The sequence below is a fragment of the Nansenia antarctica genome (assembly GCF_963989245.1).
Source record: "Nansenia antarctica genome assembly, chromosome: 16".
NCBI lineage: Eukaryota > Metazoa > Chordata > Actinopteri > Argentiniformes > Microstomatidae > Nansenia > Nansenia antarctica.
The window spans coordinates 22,669,350-22,690,527 of NC_137686.1; the positions used below are offsets into that span (position 1 = coordinate 22,669,350).

Sequence of the window (21,178 nt, forward strand, 5' to 3'; positions counted from 1 at the left end):
ATAATAACACTAATATTATTATATTACTATAATATTGTCTAGTTTTAATAGCTCTTCTTATGAACACAGTGTGACTCAGACCAGTGCAGATGGTGATTTGTGACACAGCCTCCAACTCTGATGGTGTAAGAGAGCTGAACAAACACTATCTCAGAGGAGCAACACTCCTGTTGAATTGCGTCATAATCGGCAAACACCAACGTCTCTGTGCCAGCTCTTAGGACACTATATATAGGTATAATATAGGTCACCTCAGGAGGGAACTCCACTGAGTCCACTGAGTCAGAGAGAGTGCACAAGTGGCCTTTCTTTAGATACTGATCTATCTCAGAAGAGAGAGAGAGAGAGAGAGAGAGAGACAGAGAGACAGAGAGGAAGGGAGGGATGTCGCTCCTGAAAGAGATCAGCCTGAAGGTGAGGAGTATCAGACCGTCAGAGTTGGAGAGGCTGGTGAAACAAGCTACCCAGATCAAAGCAGAGCTCGGCCAGGTAAGACCCTCAGGACAAGGTCCTCCCTGCTGCTGGTATAAGCAGTATGTACTGCAGACCTGGGCACAATGCTTATTCTTCTGAGACTATTCAATTGTTTAGGTTTAGGGTTAAATCAAGCACACTTTTTGTTTTTTAATTTTTTCAAATACAGTCCTGCCCTGCGTAAGTAATGGGACAGTGAAGCATCTCTTCTACTTTTGGTTCTGCACTTTGGATTTGAAATCAAACAGTTACTATGAGGTTAAAGTACATATTCTCAGCTCTTTTATTTGATGGAATTTGTGTACATATTGGTTTCACCATTCAAACATTACACCACGTTTTATACATAGTCCCCCCTATTTTAGGGTAACCAAGTGATGGGTACCGTGATGGACAGATTGATCACATGTCCAAATGAAGCACTAATGTTTAGTATTTCGGTTGACAATCATTTGCATGCAATAAGTGGCTGAAGTCTGCGACCCATTCACCCCCAGCAGACACTGGGTATCTTCTCAGGTGATTCTCTGCCAGGTCTGTATAGAGCTGAAAGAAGAAAAGCAGCTTCACTCTCTCATTACTTACACAAGGCAGCAGGGCTGTATTTGAAATCATTCCAGGTCTGGCCTACTGTAATTCTAGTTACACACTTTGTATGACATATCATTATATATGACAGCAGAACTGTACATAGAAAGTAAATATACATATATAATATGTGGAATTGTTGTAGACCACTTTTAGTGTGGTTGTTGGTGCAACGAATGAACACATTTTCATAATGAAATTATGAAATGAAGACCTGCTATTTAGAAAGTAACTGATATGAATACATTCTAGAACTTAATGTTTTTAAATTGGTTTATATGTGTCATGTCCTCTGCTTTTGGCAGGGGGTGAAGAAGCCTTACAAGGAGGTGATAGATGTCTGCTGGGGTGACCCACACAGAGCAGGGGTGAAACCATTATCATTCGTCCGGCAGGTAAGGCTGTCTAGGTTCTGAGAGGCCAGATTCACAAAGCATTTGCACAATGGCGTGCAATGGAGTTTTTTTTCTAAGGGAATAAACATAAAAGATCTATCAAAAGGGTCAATAAATGATGTGGGAGAAGAGGGGAATCTTGGGAGTTGTAGGAATTGACTGAAATGGTCTGTCTGTCTGCCTGTCTGTCTGTCTGTCTGTCTGTCTGCCTGTCTGCCTGTCTGCCTGTCTGTCTGCCTGCCTGTCTGTCTGCCTGTCTGCCTGTCTGTCTGTCTGCCTGTCTGTCTGCCTGTCTGCCTGTCTGTCTGTCTGTCTGTCTGTCTGCCTGTCTGCCTGTCTGTCTGTCTGTCTGTCTGCCTGTCTGTCTGTCTGTCTGCCTGTCTGCCTGTCTGTCTGTCTGCCTGTCTGCCTGTCTGTCTGCCTGTCTGTCTGTCTGTCTGTCTGTCTGTCTGTCTGTCTGTCAGGTTCTGGCAGCCTGCCTATATCCACAGCTTGTTCACAGTGACAAACTGCCAGTGGACGTCAGACAGAGGGCCCAAAGGCTGCTGGGAAAATGTGACGGAGGGAGTGTGGGTAAGGAAGGACAGTGTTTTTGGACCTGGGTGCTTTAATTGTTCAATAACAATGGTTGTTCAAAACAATCAATAATGTGCTGTGTGTTTCCTGTTGGAGTGTGCTGCTTGTGAATATGCATCTATTTCTGCTTTTTAAATCTTAACAGGTTCATACACACCCAATGGTGGCATTTCTTATATACAGTGCAGTGTTTCTGACCTAATCTCTCGGCGAGATGGTGGTGTACCATCTTCCCCTGAGAACATCTTCATCACCTCCGGCTCCCAGAGGTCAATAATGGTAGGAATACCACACACAGTGTACACACACATGCTACTGCATTTCCTTGTCTTATCTAATATGCTCATGTTGGCATGGGTTCAAATCCGGGCCATCCCCTCCTGACAAAATTCAAGAGTGGGACTACCCAATTCAAAAAAAACTTTAAAAGGCTCCGACGTACAAATTTGACTTTTGCTTCAACAATCTTCAGTCTTCATCATCATCATCATCATCATCATTTCATTATTTCACTACATTAATCTGATTTGTCATTTTCTTTTCTTTTTCCTGTTTTTCTCTCTTGTGAATTACAATTAAAATGTTTCACATAAGTGAATTACAATTACATTTTTTACGAAATGTGCTGCTTAAAAAAGGTTCGATTGATTGACTTTGATAATCACCATCACCACCACAATCATCATCATCTCATTCGTCTCTCCTGTTCTATTTCCAATCTGCTTCAGCAAGTGTTGAAGCTGTTGGTCCATGGTGAGGGCTCATCACAGACGGGCGTGTTGACCCCGATGCCCACCTACTCCACATTCAGAATGGCACTGGAAGGGCAGGGTGCAGCCATGGTGCCCTACTACCCGAGTGAGGATCAAGGCTGGGCCCTGAAGGTGGAGGAGCTACGAAGAGCACTTCGGTCCACTAAGGGGGTCTGCAACCCTGTTGCGCTGTATGTCATCAACCCAGGAAATCCCACAGGTAACTATTTGGTTCTTAGTCTCTCATCATAGCTCCTACTCCAGCCTGTCAATTCGTATAGATTTGAAAGAGCATGCTCAAGGCTACACTTGGATTATAGATGGTTAAGTGTGGAGTAATCATCATGTCCAATGTCTGTAGCCTGTAGAGCAAACAGTGCAGGTGTAGGGTCTAGGAGGCTAGAGAAACGAGGTACAGTAGGGACCGGAATGGAATGGGGCAGTTCTAGCAATGTAACCCAGAGGATTCTAAACTACTATATTACTATATACTATAACTAATTTTACCACACCAGTATAAGAAGACCTTGGTTTTTCCTGTTTTGTTGCTAGGTCATGTTCAAAGCAGGAAGTCTATTGAAGAGGTAATACAATTCGCTGCTGAGGAAAGGCTCTTCCTGATGGCTGATGAGGTGACCTTCTGACCTTCTTACTCTGTTGTCTGTCTCACCCGTTGACCTCATCCCTGTCACAGACCACTACACATACAAATGATTGTTCTGAACAAAAGTTGTAGTATACTATACCAAACCAAACAATTATGTGACTACTTCAATATATTAATGAATGGAATACGGACACCCCCAGCCACGATCCTGATATTCCTTGCTAACACTCCATGTCTCTTCTCTCTCAGGTGTATCAAGATAGTGTGTTCAGGGAAGGTAGTGAGTTTGTGTCCTATAAGAAGGTGCTGTCTGAGATGGGTCCTCCTCTCTCTCACACCGTAGAGCTGGCTTCCTTCCACTCAGCATCCAAAGGCTTCATGGGAGAGTGAGTTCACAGTCTAGGACTGTTGCTGCATCTTCTCCATTTAATGTAAAATCCACTTCTTAATTAGCTGCCACCAGCACAATACATCAATAGTAACAAAAGCACATTACAGTACATGTCAATCCCCAAAGAAATCAATTTTAGACTGGACCAGTGATTCTCACTGGTAAATAGGTGTGGTCTGCGAGGGGGTTACGTGGAGCTGTTGAACCTTGACCCCACCATCATGAAGTACGCCTACACCGTGTTCTCCACCGACGCCTGCTCGGCTGTGACTGGTCAGTTAGCCTTGGACCTCATGGCCAATCCTCCAAGACCTGGGGACCCCTCGTACGCTGTCTATGTTGAGGTGAGACCAGACCAACATCCATCTAAGATTCTAATCACGACATGACCATACCGTTTCTCACACTGTCCCTTATCCTCTCTGGCCTCTCTGTTAGGAGACCCAGTCTATCCGGGCCATGCTGGTCCAGAATGTGAGGCGGATCCTGGAGGCCGTCAACGCCCTCCCAGGGATGAGCTGTCAGCCAGTGGCGGGGGGAGCCTTTATGTTCCTTAGGCTGCATCTTCCCCCAGCAGCCATTGCCAAGGCCAAGGTTAGTCTATGGTTGCAACTCGATAGTTTTCCCTGTATCTTTTGATTCCTTAGAATATCTAAGGGGGGGGGGACCTTGAAAGAACAAGAAACTATTAGGAGGCTCAATGTATCTTTGAATGTTGTTCGTTTCTATATTGTAGGAGGCAGGGGTGCATCCTGACCTGCTGTACTGTACCAGACTGCTGGAGGAGGAGGGTCTCTGTGTGGGACCTGGGTGTGAAGATGGACAGAGGGAGGGCACCCACCATATCAGGTACAAATCCCCACTCTCTCCACTCAGTCTCACAACAGCTTCTTTACACATTACAAATAGCCCCCAAAGCTGTCTTACATTCTTACATTCAGACTAGACTTAAATCCACATGGTACAGAGTGGCTTGTGTCTGAACATGGGAAATGTAGAAGACTGTATCCTATCCTAAATGACTAGTCTTCTTGAGTAAACAATCAATGCATGAAACCAGGGTTGGGTTCACCATGCCACCAACTTGTGCAATGTTTAATTGAACAAAAAAACGTTTTTGAACGACCAATTTGGGAATAGTAGTTGGGTAGTAATGTCATTGTCACACTCACCAAAAGGAAGAAAACAGCCTCACAGAAAGTTGAAGAACGGTGAGTACCGTTGAGAGAGAAGGGCCCTTTCTCAGTTATATAAAAAAATAAAAAAATAATTAACTTGATTCTGTCCTCCCTCTCAAAAGCCATTGTAGGAGAATCTAAGGGGAGAAACCTAGATCTTCTCCTCCAGTGCATTTTGAGTAGGAAGAGAGTAGAGGATGGAGGAGGAACACCAGGAATGAAGTTTATAACAATGAAGGGAGCTCCTGTGAAACCTATAGCACAACATTGAGCCAACTGGCCCAGTTGTATAATATGCTAAAATCATAGTGGTCATGAACCCCTGATCCTCTCTGCAGATTCTGTGTTGTGACTCCAGTGGAGACCATGGAGGAGGCACTGAGCCGCCTGGAGAGCTTCCACCTGCGCTTCATGAAGGAGTTCTCCTGAATGGTGGCCCCAGATAGAGGCCTCATTCAGCAGGGCACAACGTCGTGGAACATTCAGATAAATTATTAACAAGCATGCCTCAATGACATAGAATAAAGAATCCTGTGAGCTCTATTTATGACATTTCTATCTGCAACGTTTCATAACATCATATCTACAGATTGTGGCCCACATCTCACCTTAAGTGTCTTAACTCACCTTATCGCCAAGGCCAGCAATATATAATTGTTTGAATAAACGCAAAACCTGTGCCATCTCTTCCCTGGACCAGCTGTGTTTGTTTGTGTGTTTAGCTGTTTGTGTCTGAAGTTTACATACACTTAGGTTGAAGTCATAAAACTCATTTTAACAAACTATAGTTTTGGCAAATCGGTTAGGACATCTACTTTGTGCATAAGACAAGTAATTTCTCCAACAATTGTTTACAGACAGATTATTTCACTTAATAATTCACTATATCACAATTCCAGTGGACCAAAGCTTTGCTTGAAATCATGGGGAAATTAAAAGAAATCAGCCAAAACCTCAGAAAAAATGGTTGGATGGTTCATCCTTTTGAACAATTTCCAAATGCCTGAAGGTACCAAGTACAAACAATAGTAGGCAAGTCTAAAACACCACGAGGGGCCACGCAGTCGTCATAAACATAGGCTCAGGAAGGAGACGCGTTCTGTCTCCTAGAGATACACGTAGGATTACTTAGTGTGTGTGAAGAACCCTTATAAAGAAAATGACACACCAGGACATGGATGGCACATTGTTATTTGTGACCCTAGATGACAGCCATGCCCATGGGCATCACAGTGAGGACTCAGGCATCAACGTGTCCAACATCTCAGATGACAGAGATGTGTCCAGTCCAGCCTCAGGAGAGGAGACTCAGACGACCCCTTCCTTTGCCATCAGTTTGAGGACTGATGACTGAGACAATTACACAAACAATTACAATTACACAAACAATAACAATTACACAAACAATTACAATTACACAAACAATTACACAAACAATTACAATTACACAAACAATTACAATTACACAAACAATTACACAAACAATTACAATTACACAAACAATTACAATTACACAAACAATTACACAAACAATTACAATTACACAAACAATTACAATTACACAAACAATTACAATTACACAAACAATTACACAAACAATTACAATTACACAAACAATTACACAAACAATTACAATTACACAAACAATTACAATTACACAAACAATTACAATTACACAAACAATTACAATTACACAAACAATTACACAAACAATTACAATTACACAAACAATTACAATTACACAAACAATTACAATTACACAAACAATTACAATTACACAAACAATTACACAAACAATTACAATTACACAAACAATTACAATTACACAAACAATTACACAAACAAGTACAATTACACAAACAATTACAATTACACAAACAATTACAATTACACAAACAATTACAATTACACAAACAATTACACAAACAATTACACAAACAATTACAATTACACAAACAATTACACAAACAATTACAATTACACAAACAATTACAATTACACAAACAATTACAATTACACAAACAATTACACAAACAAGTACAATTACACAAACAATTACAATTACACAAACAATTACAATTACACAAACAATTACACAAACAATTACAATTACACAAACAATTACAATTACACAAACAATTACACAAACAATTACAATTACACAAACAATTACAATTACACAAACAATTACAATTACACAAACAATTACACAAACAATTACAATTACACAAACAATTACAATTACACAAACAATTACAATTACACAAACAATTACACAAACAATTACAATTACACAAACAATTACAATTACACAAACAATTACAATTACACAAACAATTACAATTACACAAACAATTACACAAACAAGTGCAATTACACAAACAATTACAATTACACAAACAATTACAATTACACAAACAATTACAATTACACAAACAATTACAATTACACAAACAATTACACAAACAATTACAATTACACAAACAATTACAATTACACAAACAATTACAATTACACAAACAATTACACAAACAATTACAATTACACAAACAATTACAATTACACAAACAATTACAAGTACACAAACAATTACACAAACAATTACAATTACACAAACAATTACAATTACACAAACAATTACAATTACACAAACAATTACAATTACACAAACAATTACAATTACACAAACAATTACAATTACACAAACAATTACACAAACAATTACAATTACACAAACAATTACAATTACACAAACAATTACAATTACACAAACAATTACACAAACAATTACAATTACACAAACAATTACAATTACACAAACAATTACAATTACACAAACAATTACACAAACAATTACAATTACACAAACAATTACAATTACACAAACAATTACACAAACAATTACAATTACACAAACAATTACACAAACAATTACAATTACACAAACAATTACAATTACACAAACAATTACAATTACACAAACAATTACAATTACACAAACAATTACACAAACAATTACAATTACACAAACAATTACAATTACACAAACAATTACAATTACACAAACAATTACACAAACAATTACAATTACACAAACAATTACAATTACACAAACAATTACAATTACACAAACAATTACACAAACAATTACAATTACACAAACAATTACAATTACACAAACAATTACACAAACAATTACAATTACACAAACAATTACACAAACAATTACAATTACACAAACAATTACAATTACACAAACAATTACAATTACACAAACAATTACAATTACACAAACAATTACACAAACAATTACACAAACAATTACAATTACACAAACAATTACACAAACAATTACAATTACACAAACAATTACAATTACACAAACAATTACAATTACACAAACAATTACACAAACAATTACAATTACACAAACAATTACAATTACACAAACAATTACACAAACAATTACAATTACACAAACAATTACAATTACACAAACAATTACAATTACACAAACAATTACAATTACACAAACAATTACAATTACACAAACAATTACACAAACAAGTACAATTACACAAACAATTACAATTACACAAACAATTACAATTACACAAACAATTACAATTACACAAACAATTACAATTACACAAACAATTACACAAACAATTACAATTACACAAACAATTACAATTACACAAACAATTACAATTACACAAACAATTACACAAACAATTACAATTACACAAACAATTACAATTACACAAACAATTACAAGTACACAAACAATTACACAAACAATTACAATTACACAAACAATTACAATTACACAAACAATTACAATTACACAAACAATTACAATTACACAAACAATTACACAAACAATTACAATTACACAAACAACTACAATTACACAAACAATTACACAAACAAGTACAATTACACAAACAATTACAATTACACAAACAATTACAATTACACAAACAATTACAATTACACAAACAATTACACAAACAATTACAATTACACAAACAATTACAATTACACAAACAATTACAATTACACAAACAATTACACAAACAATTACAATTACACAAACAATTACAATTACACAAACAATTACACAAACAATTACAATTACACAAACAATTACAATTACACAAACAATTACAATTACACAAACAATTACACAAACAATTACAATTACACAAACAATTACAATTACACAAACAATTACAATTACACAAACAATTACACAAACAATTACAATTACACAAACAATTACAATTACACAAACAATTACAATTACACAAACAATTACACAAACAATTACAATTACACAAACAATTACAATTACACAAACAATTACACAAACAATTACAATTACACAAACAATTACAATTACACAAACAATTACAATTACACAAACAATTACAATTACACAAACAATTACACAAACAATTACACAAACAATTACAATTACACAAACAATTACACAAACAATTACAATTACACAAACAATTACACAAACAATTACAATTACACAAACAATTACAATTACACAAACAATTACACAAACAATTACAATTACACAAACAATTACAATTACACAAACAATTACACAAACAATTACACAAACAAGAAAGCCTCCAGGCTCCCTGCTGAACATGAGCAGAAACCGAGGTTGAGAGAGCCCACTTGTTTTCTATTCCTTCCCCTCTTACTTGCGCAGACAGACTTGTTAAACAGTTGTACTATTACGACACTATTACGACACACACTTTGTTCGGCTGCCCTCGGGCAGGCGGTTCAGGACCATGTCCGCAAGGACAAATAGACTGAAGCTCAGCTTCTACCCTAGGGCCATTCAGGCCCTGAACACAGTAAAGACCTAGGTTCTAGGCCCAGGACAATCTAGACAATTTGATGGCAGCTACTAGATTGTAATCAAGTGCAATACTGAAACAAAACTGTGAACATTTCAAACCTGCAAACTGCGACACTTTAAATGAATGTGCAATAATACTATGTGCAATATGACAACCCTCGGGTACATAAGGTTCAGAGATAGGAAATGTTAGGATATTTATAGCATAGCATAGAGTACAGCACAGTGTTTTATTTGTATAGTATAGTGGATAGTGTATATAGCCTTTATTTATGTAAACCAGCTCTTTTTCCCTTCTTGTTTTTAGTATTTTTTTCCTAATACCAGGGGAGCCCCCATCTCCCAAATTTCGTTGTATGGTACCTGTACTATATTAATGACAATAAAGACCATTCATTCATTCATTCATTCTATCAGGAAGTGTGTGAAGTCAGTCTATTACATCCCAATGTATACAAGAGTAAAACTCTTTGGCTTTGGTTCCTCAACATTAAGGTGGCAGTATAAAGATACCAGATGACATTAATACCTGTCTGTGTTGTGAGGCAGCGCCAGGCCGGCGGTGTAGATGGCGATGGCGGTGAGGACCACGGCCTCTGTCTCAGACACGGGGGAAGTGCTCCACCGCCATCTCCTGGGAGCGGATGGGCAGGGTGTAGAGAGCCACACCGGTCATGTGACTGATCACCACAGGGGTGAGGATAGACAGGACCCCCGGGCTGGAAGCCTGCTGCTGCTGGAGGAGCGAGGGGGGGGGGGGGGGGGAGAAGGGTTAAATAGACTAGAAGGGGTAAAAAAAACAGACAGACAGACAGACAGGAGGATGTAACTGACCGGCTCCCCTTCTGCAAGGCCGTCCTGTGTCCCTGGAGGCGGGGCTCCTAGCTGACACCACAGGTCTAAGGCCTGCACTGCTGTCAAGGTCAGTCACAACAGCTAGGTGGGTATAATAATAATAATAATAATAATAATAATAATAATAATAATAATAATAATCCTGCTGGAACCATATATACTAAAAAAATTATGGACTCACTGCAATGTAAGTCGCTTTGGATAAAAGTGTCAGCTAAATGGCATATATTATTATTATTATATTATTATTATTATTATGATTAGGTGGATATTACGCTTACAGCACCATCAACACACACATACATGACTGACTGACTGACTGGTCATGATGAGTAAGGAGCGGAGACATTCTTGACCACCTGACCTGTCTCACTATCAAAGCTTATTCCCGAGGCTGCTAGCATTTGCTTTCCTTACTTTAGCCTTACTTTCCTGTCTATATCTTCACAATCTCTATCCAATAAAATGAAAAATATGAGTGGGACTGCCTCACTCAAAAAATAACCTTTAAAAAAAAAGGAAAAGAAAAGAGAGATATAGGCAGGTTAGTGAAGTATTTGAATAACAAACAAAAAAACAAAAAAAAAGAATCACTGGAATGGAAATGGACCGAAAACAGTGTAAATGACTGAAAGCCCTGCCAAAGAGCCTCGCCCCCCCCCCACCACACCCCCTCCCACCCCCCTGCCACGCCCCTTCCCTATCAGTTAAGCCGGAGTGCAAGGATACACGGAGCAGCAGGATGACGGCCAGCAGGCCGAAGGCGGGCATGTAGTAGCCGATGGAGACGAAGCGCGAGAGCGAGGGCATCAGGTAGAAGAAGTAGGACTGGTGGAGACGCTCCAGGAGGTTGTTCAGCTTCCGGAACATTCCCTCCAGCAGCCTGGGGAGAGGGGACACACGCACGCACACGCACGCACACGCACACACACACACACACACACACACAGAGAGAGAGAGAGAGAGAGAGAGAGGATGTTAGCGTGGCTAGTGTAAACTCACTCCTCAAGTTCAAATACACCCCCCTCCGTAAGCTGTTGTGTATGAATTGCGTGAAATAAATAAAGTGGAATTGGTTTGTGTTCATCCCGTATTGGGAGGACGTCCCTGACCTGCCGACGGTGGTGGCGTCCACCTTGTACTGGCTGAAGCTGTTGACGCCCCTGATGGTGGCGGCCTCGATGTGGTAGCGGAGGAAGAGGCCGTGGTCGCCCCAGGGCCGCCCGCTGGCCTGCTTCAGCACCATCAGCATCATGGTCTCGGCCGCGTGGCTGTAGCCCGACGTGCTGTCCCAGTCGTTCCTCTGGAGCTACGCGGGAGCACACGCACACGTAAACACACACACACTAGGGCTGGGTATCGCCACTGATTTCCCAAAACGATTCGATTCCGATTCACAGCTCCTGATTCGATTCGATTCACGATTTAATTCGATTCGATCCGATTCCGATTCGATTTAGTTACAATATCAATTTTCCTTGAATATGAAGAGATTCTCAGAACTAATGCTATATACAGTATATCTCAAAAGTGAGTACACCCTTAATGTATGTAATCTTTTCAGAACATGACCATGACGTTTCTCACACTGTCCATTCTTCTTCACCGTCAGGAGACCCAGTCTATCCGGGCCATGCTGGTCCAGAATGTGAGGCGGGTCCCAGAGGTCGTCAACGCCCTCCCAGGGATGAGCTGTCAGCCAGTGGCGGGGGGAGCCTTTATGTTCCTTAGGCTGCATCTTCCCCCAGCAGCCATTGCCAAGGCCAAGGTTAGTCTATGGTTGCAACTCGATAGTTTTCCCTGTATCTTTTGATTCCTTAGAATATCTAAGGGGGGGGGGGACCTTGAAAGAACAAGAAACTATTAGGAGGCTCAATGTATCTTTGAATGTTGTTCTTTTCTATATTGTAGGAGGCAGGGGTGCATCCTGACCTGCTGTACTGTACCAGACTGCTGGAGGAGGAGGGTCTCTGTGTGGGACCTGGGTGTGAAGATGGACAGAGGGAGGGCACCCACCATATCAGGTACAATCCCCACTCTCTCCACTCAGTCTCACAACCGCTTCTTTACACATTTCAAATAGCCCCCAAAGCTGTCTTACATTCTTACACACAGACTAGACTAAAATCCACATGGTACAGAGTGGCTTGTGTCTGAACATGGGAAATGTAGAAGACTGTATCCTATCCTAAATGACTAGTCTTCTTGAGTAAACAATCAATGCATGAAACCAGGGTTGGGTTCACCATGCCACCAACTTGTGCAATGTTTAATTATACAACAGTTAGTTCCGACCAAGTAATTTGATTGGACAAGAGGCATTCCATGAGTTACGATATACAGTATAGTATAACAGCACTGGGACTTTTAACTATATGTATCACTCCGCCGCACAGATGTTCTACTAAATGACCGTTAATTAGACTACATTAACGGTCATATAGCCTACAACAGAAACAGAAGATGGATATATTTCCAAATATAACATTTGACTTAAATTATGAATCAGAAGGAGAGGACGAAGGTACTTCAGTGCAAACCCCCAGGTGTGCTGATATGACACCGGCCGACCTGGACAAATTGGAGAAGAGTAAAAATGAAATCAATACCGTAAGGCAAACGACATGGGCCTTGAACTGCCTCCAGACTTGGCTAAGCCTTAAACAGTCCCGTTGCGGAACTATTTTTTCTTGACGGAGCCAAAATAAATGATTAAATAAACAAACAAATAATATTCTGTTGTCACTTATTACTGTTAATTAATAAATTGCGCTGTAGAACTGTTGTATAAAAGCAATATCACACTTGAGGTCGTATGTTATACTGAATATCAGCACGGCTGTGATTGTCTTCGGTACTCGGCCTGCGGCCTCGTACCTATGACCGAATCACAGCCGTGCTGATATTCAGTATAACACACTCCCTCTCGTGTGATATTGCTTAATTGAACAAAAAACGTTTTTGAACGACCAATTTGGGAATAGTAGTTGGGTAGTAATGTCATTGTCACACTCACCAAAAGGAAGAAAACAGCCTCACAGAAAGTTGAAGAACGTTGAGTACCGTTGAGAGAGAAGGGCCCTTTCTCAGTTATAAAAATTTTTTTTTTTTTTTTTTACTTGATTCTGTCCTCCCTCTCAAAAGCCATTGTAGGAGAATCTAAGGGGAGAAACCTAGATCTTCTCCTCCAGTGCATTTTGAGTAGGAAGAGAGTAGAGGATGGAGGAGGAACACCAGGAATGAAGTTTATAACAATGAAGGGAGCTCCTGTGAAACCTATAGCACAACATTGAGCCAACTGGCCCAGTTGTATAATATGCTAAAATCATAGTGGTCATGAACCCCTGATCCTCTCTGCAGATTCTGTGTTGTGACTCCAGTGGAGACCATGGAGGAGGCACTGAGCCGCCTGGAGAGCTTCCACCTGCGCTTCATGAAGGAGTTCTCCTGAATGGTGGCCCCAGATAGAGGCCTCATTCAGCAGGGCACAACGTCGTGGAACATTCAGATATATTATTAACAAGCATGCCTCAATGACATAGAATACAGAATCCTGTGAGCTCTATTTATGACATTTCTATCTGCAACGTTTCATAACATCATATCTACAGATTGTGGCCCACATCTCACCTTAACTTGTCTTAACTCACCTTATCGCCAAGCCCAGCAATATAGAATTGTTTGAATAAACGCAAAACCTGTGCCATCTCTTCCCTGGACCAGCTGTGTTTGTTTGTGTGTTTAGCTGTTTGTGTTTAAGTCTGAAGTTTACATACACTTAGGTTGAAGTCATAAAACTCATTTTAACAAACTATCGTTTTGGCAAATCGGTTAGACATCTACTTTGTGCATAAGACAAGTAATTTCTCCAACAATTGTTTACAGACAGATTATTTCACTTAATAATTCACTATATCACAATTCCAGTGGACCAAAGCTTTGCTTGAAATCATGGGAAAATTAAAAGAAATCAGCCAAAACCTCAGAAAAAAATGGTTGGATGGTTCATCCTTTTGAACAATTTCCAAATGCCTGAAGGTACCACGTACATCTGTACAAACAATAGTACGCAAGTATAAAACACCACGAGGGGCATCTGTTTGGGTTGAAATTATCTTTAACAAAGCAAAACCGGTGCTGGTTGGTACTATCTACAGACCTCCCGATCAGAGTGATTTCTATGATATTCTTGAGGGGTGCTTGGATGACGCTGACTGTGTGGAAAAGATTCTTATTGGGGATTTGAACACGGACATGCTCAGAAATGAAGCATCCGTTTTCAAATCCTTCACTAGGTTTTCTGAATTGCACGGTCTCCGTCAACAAATTACCAAACCCACTAGGGTGTGTAGTTCTACTCAAACTACCATAGATCTCATCCTAACATCGGATGAGTCCAAAATCTCCAAGAGTGGGGTTATTGTATGTGGGCTAAGTGATCATTACATGATCTTTTGCACTCGTAAAAAACATAAACCCAAGGCTGGCGGTCATAAAACTGTAACCACTAGATCCCTTAAATCCTATTCTAGTGAGGCCTTAAACCATAAACTGGAGAAACAAGACTGGTTAGATGAACTAAAATGCACACAGGTTGAAGAGGCATGGCTAGGTTTCAAAACCAAATTCCTAAATATTATTGACAGTATAGCCCCCATGGGAACCACCAGGGTTAAAGCCCGATCGGAACCATGGATGAATTCGGACATTCTAAATGCTATGAAAGTCAGAGACCTAAAATGCTCTGAAGTTCAAAAATGCAAATCAAAATTAGTGAAACACTTAAACGAAGATCACAAAACCCACTTTGAGAAAATTAAAAAACAATGCAACAAACTATGCAATCAGGTAATTACCATGACCAAATCTGCTAAGAAAGAATACCTCGATAACAAAATCGAAGAAAACTTAAACAAACCACGTGACCTTTGGAAGCTACTTAATAGCCAACTAGGTTGCAGTCAAAAACTCAAAACCAGGTCTACAAACATCAGCATAAAATCTGGAGATTCTCTCCTTACAGACAAGCTGGATGTGGCTAAGTGCTTAAACACTTTCTTTACAACCATAGCCACTAAATTAGTTAACAATCTACCACCCCACTCAGGGCGTTATGGTGTAGAGCACATCCGTGCGTTCTACAATAAACTGGGTGTACGCAAAGATGATTTTAAACTCTCCATGGTGTCAAACGATGAGGTGTTTAAAAAGCTGGGCGCTCTACACTCAGAAAAGGCCATGGGCCATGACAATATTCCAGCCAGATTTCTAAAAGACTCAGCTGCCTCCATTACCCCAATCATCACCCACATAATAAACCTCTCCATCAAACAGGGACACGTCCCCCTTGACTTTAAAATAGCAAGGGTAACCCCACTGTATAAAAAAGGAAGCAAATTAGACCCAGGCAACTACCGACCTGTTTCTATTCTTAATTCCATCTCGAAACTTATGGAAAAAATAGTTTATGAACAGGTTGATAGGTACCTTACCGAAAAAAATCTGATGTATGAATTTCAATCAGGATTCAGAACATCCCATTCCACTGACACATGCCTTCTCTATTTGAACGACCACATCAACCATGAGGTGGACTCGGGCAAGTACTGCGGCATGGTCATGCTGGACCTCCAGAAGGCCTTCGACACAGTAGATCACCACATACTGTTAGATAAACTGAAAGCAATTGGGTTCGATAGAACATCGGTGGGCTGGATGCAATCCTACTTAGAGGGGAGGGAACAGGTGGTTAGTGTGAACGGAACACTGTCCCCCCCCCTCCCAGTGACCTGCGGCGTTCCACAAGGAAGCATATTGGGACCTTTACTGTTCCTAATATATGTGAATGACATGTCATCAGCATGTGATTGCAATTTGTTCCTGTTCGCGGATGACTCGGCTCTGCTGGTCTCTGACAGGGACATATTGCAGGTGGAAAAAGCGCTAAGCACTGAACTGAGTAGAATCTGCATCTGGCTAGCTGACAATAAACTATCAATACACCTAGGTAAAACTGAAACCATCCTATACGGATCCCCATCTAAACTCAGAAAGGCTGAAAATTTTAAAATAAAAGTGGGTAACATTAATATCACAAGAAAAGAGGATATTACATACCTGGGCTCCATCTTAGAGGCAAATCTTTCCGGAGATAAAATGGCAGCAAAAGTAATCAAAAAAGTGAACCATAGAACTAGATTCTTGTACAGGATATCCTCACTTGTCAGTAAAAACACACTGAGGACCCTATCAGGAGCTCTCATTCAATGTCACTTCGACTATGCCGTAACATCATGGTACTATAGAACCACAAAGGCCCATAAAACAAGACTCCAGACAGCCCAAAATAAACTGGTTAGGCTTCTGCTAGGCCTCAACCCTAGGACACATCTAACCGCTGCTCATTTTTTGAGCCTTGATTGGCTACGAGTAGTTGACAGAGTGCAGCAGCTTGCACTGGGCCTGGTCTTCAAGATACGCTACACCACAAAGACACCCAAGTACCTGTCAACATACTTCCAAAAAGTGAACAACGTCCACACATACAACACCAGAGGAAGCTCCACGAACCACGTTCAACCGCGTTGCACCACAAACAAGGGGTTAAACTCGTTTGCAAACTATGCAGTAAAAATGTGGAACGCCCTTCCTATAATCTTAAAGGAGTGCAAAACACTGCCCACCTTCAAAACCACTCTCAAAAAACATTTACAGGAGGCTGCAACCCACTGGACCCTCTAAATCAAAAATCAGATTAAAAGACCCGAACTACCCACTGTACATACTTTATGTTTTGTCCCCCGCCCCCACCTGTGGTGTATGTCCCCACCTGTCCTACCCGCTGTACATACCTGATGTTTTGTTGTATTGTATATCTAGTATTGTTCTTCCCATGATGGATGTATTTTTTATCCTGTAGATAGTAATAGTTATTTGTCTGTATTATCGTGTAGATAGTACTAGTTTTTTTTTTTTTCCCCTGTCTGTCTTACATGTAACGATGAATTGAAAATCAAGGACCCCAATTGAAATAAGCCAGTGGCTTTCTTGGGTTTTTATCCTTTTAGTTGACCTTGTATGTAATATGTACTTTCATGTACCTACTTCTGCAAATCTTCTAATAAAGTTTTCAATCAATCAATCAATCAAAAGCTTAGATACACGTAGGCTACTTTTGGTGCAAAAACAATTTGATGGCAGCTACTAGATTGTAATCAAGTGCAATACTGAAATACAACTGTGAACATTTCAAACCTGCAAACTGCGACACTTTAAATGAATGTTAGGATATTTATAGCATAGAATACAGCACAGTGTTTTATTTGTATAGTATAGTAGTATAGTATAGTGGATAGTGTATATAGCCTTTATTTATGTAAACCAGCTCTTTTCCCTTCTTGCTTTTAGTATTTTTTTCCTACCACCAGGGGAGCCCCCCCTCCTAAATGTCGTTGTATGGTACCTGTACTGTATTAATGACAATAAAGACCATTCATTCATTCATTCAAAAAGTGCAAATCGATCCCAGAACAACAGCAAAGGACCGTGTGAAAATGCTGGAGGAAAACAGGTACAAAAGTATCTGTATCCACAATACAATCAGTCCTGTAGCCACATACAGAAGTCTGGATGGCCGAGCGGTCGCAGTCTCCTCTGGAGGCGTGGGTTCGAATCCCACTTCAGACATCGCTCTCTGAAGCCCTGGTGGTCCCACTTCAGATAACGTTTATGCTGCTGCATGTCAGGAGAAGGCTAACTGGTACCTTCAGTCAAAGTGCCTCCGCTGTCCCCGGCCGGACGCGTCCTAGCGATTCCCACCCGAGTTGGGGTAGACCACGCCAACTTCTGGAATATGTAGGGGTGTTTTTTTTTCTTTTTTTTCTCAAACACAAACACAATCACTGACACACAAGAATAGGCGCGCGTTCCAGGGCCCACAGGCGCGCGTTCCAGGGCCCACAGGCGCTTGCGGCCGTGCCCGCGGCGAACATTGACCGTTGGCCCGCGGCACACTCAGCGCCGCCGAGTTGCATACAGAGATGGGTAACCTATATCTAATCGTGCACCCCGTGTTACGTCACAAGCTAAAATCCAATGGGGTTGCGGAACGACCTGCGGGGCGGAAGAACAAGATACAGAGAACACCCCTACATATTCCAGAAGTTGGCGTGGTCTACCCCAACTCGGGGCGTGGTCTACCCCAACTCCGGTGGGAATCGTTAGGACGCCGTCCGGACAGACAGGAACACTGGCCATAATCTGCTCTATAATTAAACACTGGCCACTACACTACCAATGCAGCAGAATTAGAGGTACGGTCTTCCACCACGCAACTTTGAAAACATCTTCTGTTTTTTTTTATACTGAAGCTTTGATGAACCCCATGATGGTCGAGTTCGAATCCCACTTTTACATTTACATTTTTGGCATTTAGCAGACGCCTTATTCCAAAGCGACTTACAATCAATACATTTGAATACTAAGCATGTGAATCAGCAGTCCACCATTCGTTGCAGGAAGAGTACTCTAGCTCGGGCCCGGGGCCACTGATATAAGGAAAAACCTTCTCCCTATTATCGCCTTCTACTAAAACTTTTTTTTTTTTTTTTTTTAATTACTGGAGAAACTGAGAAACAGTACAAAGGGGGCAATAGAAGTTCTTAGGGACACAGTAGAGGGGAAAGCGGGTGTCTTTAGGAGACGTAGTGGTGAGGTCAGAAGATGTCTCAGGAGGAGCAGTTAAGATTCTGACTGCTGACCAGGGGCGGCGCTAGGGGGTGGCTACTGGGGCTCAAGCCCCGGATGTTTTCTGAAAAGCCCCGAATGTTTTACTTAAAAAAAAAAAAAAAAAAACTCTCGTGAGTAACGTGCAGTACCGGAGTCCAACAGAGAGGCAGCAGCTGCGCGACATTAGCCTGCATACTGCGTAGCCTACCCTGCCCTGAAGAAGAAGTGATCTCAATCAGTGCCTGACTTGCAAAAGTGTAAAGGGCTCTGCACACAGCGTGCGATTTCTGTTGCACGTCAACGTTCCATTTTGAAGTTTGAATGGAAGTCTATGAGAACATCGCATTTACCCACACACGGCCCCGATTTTAATCGCACGGCGAACATTCGATTCCATTCATTTTGAATGGGACAAAGCACACGGCGTGCGAGTTTTGTCGCACTGCTTTGTCCCATTCAAAATGAATGGAATCGAATGTTCGCCGTGCGATTAAAATCGGGGCCGTGTGCGGGTAAATGCGATGCTCTCATAGACTTCCATTCAAACTTCAAAATGGAACGTTGACGTGCAACAGAAATCGCACGCTGTGTGCAGAGCCCTTAAGGATGGATATCCGAAAGTTGTTTTCAACAAAACAAGCGCCAAGAACTGTTGCAGCAGCCGTATCAGCAGCTGACAACAATGACATCACCAGCAGTGATGACATAGATGATGTTTCAGGTTTGTGAATCTTATTAGAAAGGTGACTGACTCACTGACACTACTTTTCCGGTTTGCTAATGCTAGCTGGCTATCATAACATAACGTTATGTTATAATGAAAATGAAACATAGCAAGGTACTGTTACGGTACATGGTAAGAAATCAAACAAAGGATAATACCTATGGAATGGAATGGAATGGAATGGAATGGAATGGAATGGACTTTATTTGAAAAACAGATGGAATGAAGTGGTTATTCACTTTATACAAATAAAGTGAATAACAGGCTGATAGTCTTTGATATCTGCACTCTGGTTGACTGAGTAACAAGTGAAAAAGAATGATGTAACGTTAATGTTACAGCTAGTAAACATGGAGTAACCACATTAAGTATGCCCTTATGGTAGTATGTATGTATACAGAACATGACTCAAATCTATCCTAAGATGTAACGCTAACTAACTAAGTTTGTTTAATGTCCCAGGGGGGATTTGATTTCACAGTACTATACACAGGCCAACAATACATGTAATATATCGTCATATAACACAGGACAAGACTCTAAATACAATATAAGTGGTGAGCACAGAGTCTGCCCTGATATACATACTGTAACATAACTAGCCTCAGCCCATCAATTATGTAATTCTATACAAATATAAATGATGGTGACTGGCAGGGGGAGCTACGTGTGCTGACCTCCCTCTGTGCCCAGAACCACCACAATTAGTTTGCTTCATTAAAGGGTGTGAATGTATATGTGTTCTCCAGTGCCTTTTGTCCGCTTTAAGGTGGTGGTAAGTTGAAGGTTGAAGGCAAAATTTTCCGGCGCGCTCTGCGCGCACATTATATTCTCCCTCTGGGCTAAGCCCCGGATCTCCTACGATCCTAAATCCGCCCCTGCTGCTGACATACGTTATCCTGCTGCACGTTAAGTGTGGGTTTTGGTAAATCTATAAGGTTTATGCACTTGTCATGGTACATTAGTCATAGGAAATTGTGTTCCAATATTTATATATTTGTAATGTTTGTATTGACAATGTAC

General features: G+C 40.6%; 3 protein-coding genes across 4 annotated transcripts; 2 read left to right on the forward strand and 1 right to left on the reverse strand.

Annotated features, from left to right (window-relative positions):
* Window positions 1–296: 296 nt before the first annotated feature.
* Window positions 297–5,636, forward strand: LOC308171597 (alanine aminotransferase 2-like). 2 transcript variants are annotated; one of them, XM_080546472.1, is made up of 11 exons: window positions 297–489; window positions 1,368–1,457; window positions 1,922–2,030; window positions 2,179–2,312; window positions 2,762–3,005; window positions 3,338–3,417; window positions 3,642–3,778; window positions 3,953–4,127; window positions 4,222–4,377; window positions 4,520–4,632; window positions 5,300–5,636. In XM_080546472.1, the coding sequence occupies exons 1-11, from the start codon at window positions 385–387 to the stop codon at window positions 5,388–5,390; spliced, it is 1,434 nt and encodes a 477-aa protein (XP_080402598.1). In that variant the 5' UTR covers window positions 297–384; the 3' UTR covers window positions 5,391–5,636. The 2 variants fall into 2 exon arrangements, with proteins under 2 accessions (XP_080402598.1, XP_080402599.1); XM_080546473.1 differs by having other exon boundaries at window positions 3,338–3,369.
* A 4,814-nt stretch (window positions 5,637–10,450) lies between these two features.
* LOC308172144 (glycosylphosphatidylinositol anchor attachment 1 protein-like) lies at window positions 10,451–12,300 on the reverse strand (the record flags this gene model as incomplete). Its single annotated transcript, XM_080547054.1, has 5 exons — window positions 10,451–10,585; window positions 10,684–10,755; window positions 11,434–11,587; window positions 11,817–12,013; window positions 12,292–12,300. The coding sequence occupies 5 exons, from the start codon at window positions 12,298–12,300 to the stop codon at window positions 10,451–10,453; spliced, it is 567 nt and encodes a 188-aa protein (XP_080403180.1).
* Window positions 12,301–12,337: 37 nt separating this feature from the next.
* Window positions 12,338–14,293, forward strand: LOC308172145 (alanine aminotransferase 1-like; the record flags this gene model as incomplete). Its single annotated transcript, XM_080547055.1, has 3 exons — window positions 12,338–12,472; window positions 12,616–12,728; window positions 14,065–14,293. The coding sequence occupies 3 exons, from the start codon at window positions 12,338–12,340 to the stop codon at window positions 14,153–14,155; spliced, it is 339 nt and encodes a 112-aa protein (XP_080403181.1). The 3' UTR covers window positions 14,156–14,293.
* Window positions 14,294–21,178: the final 6,885 nt, after the last annotated feature.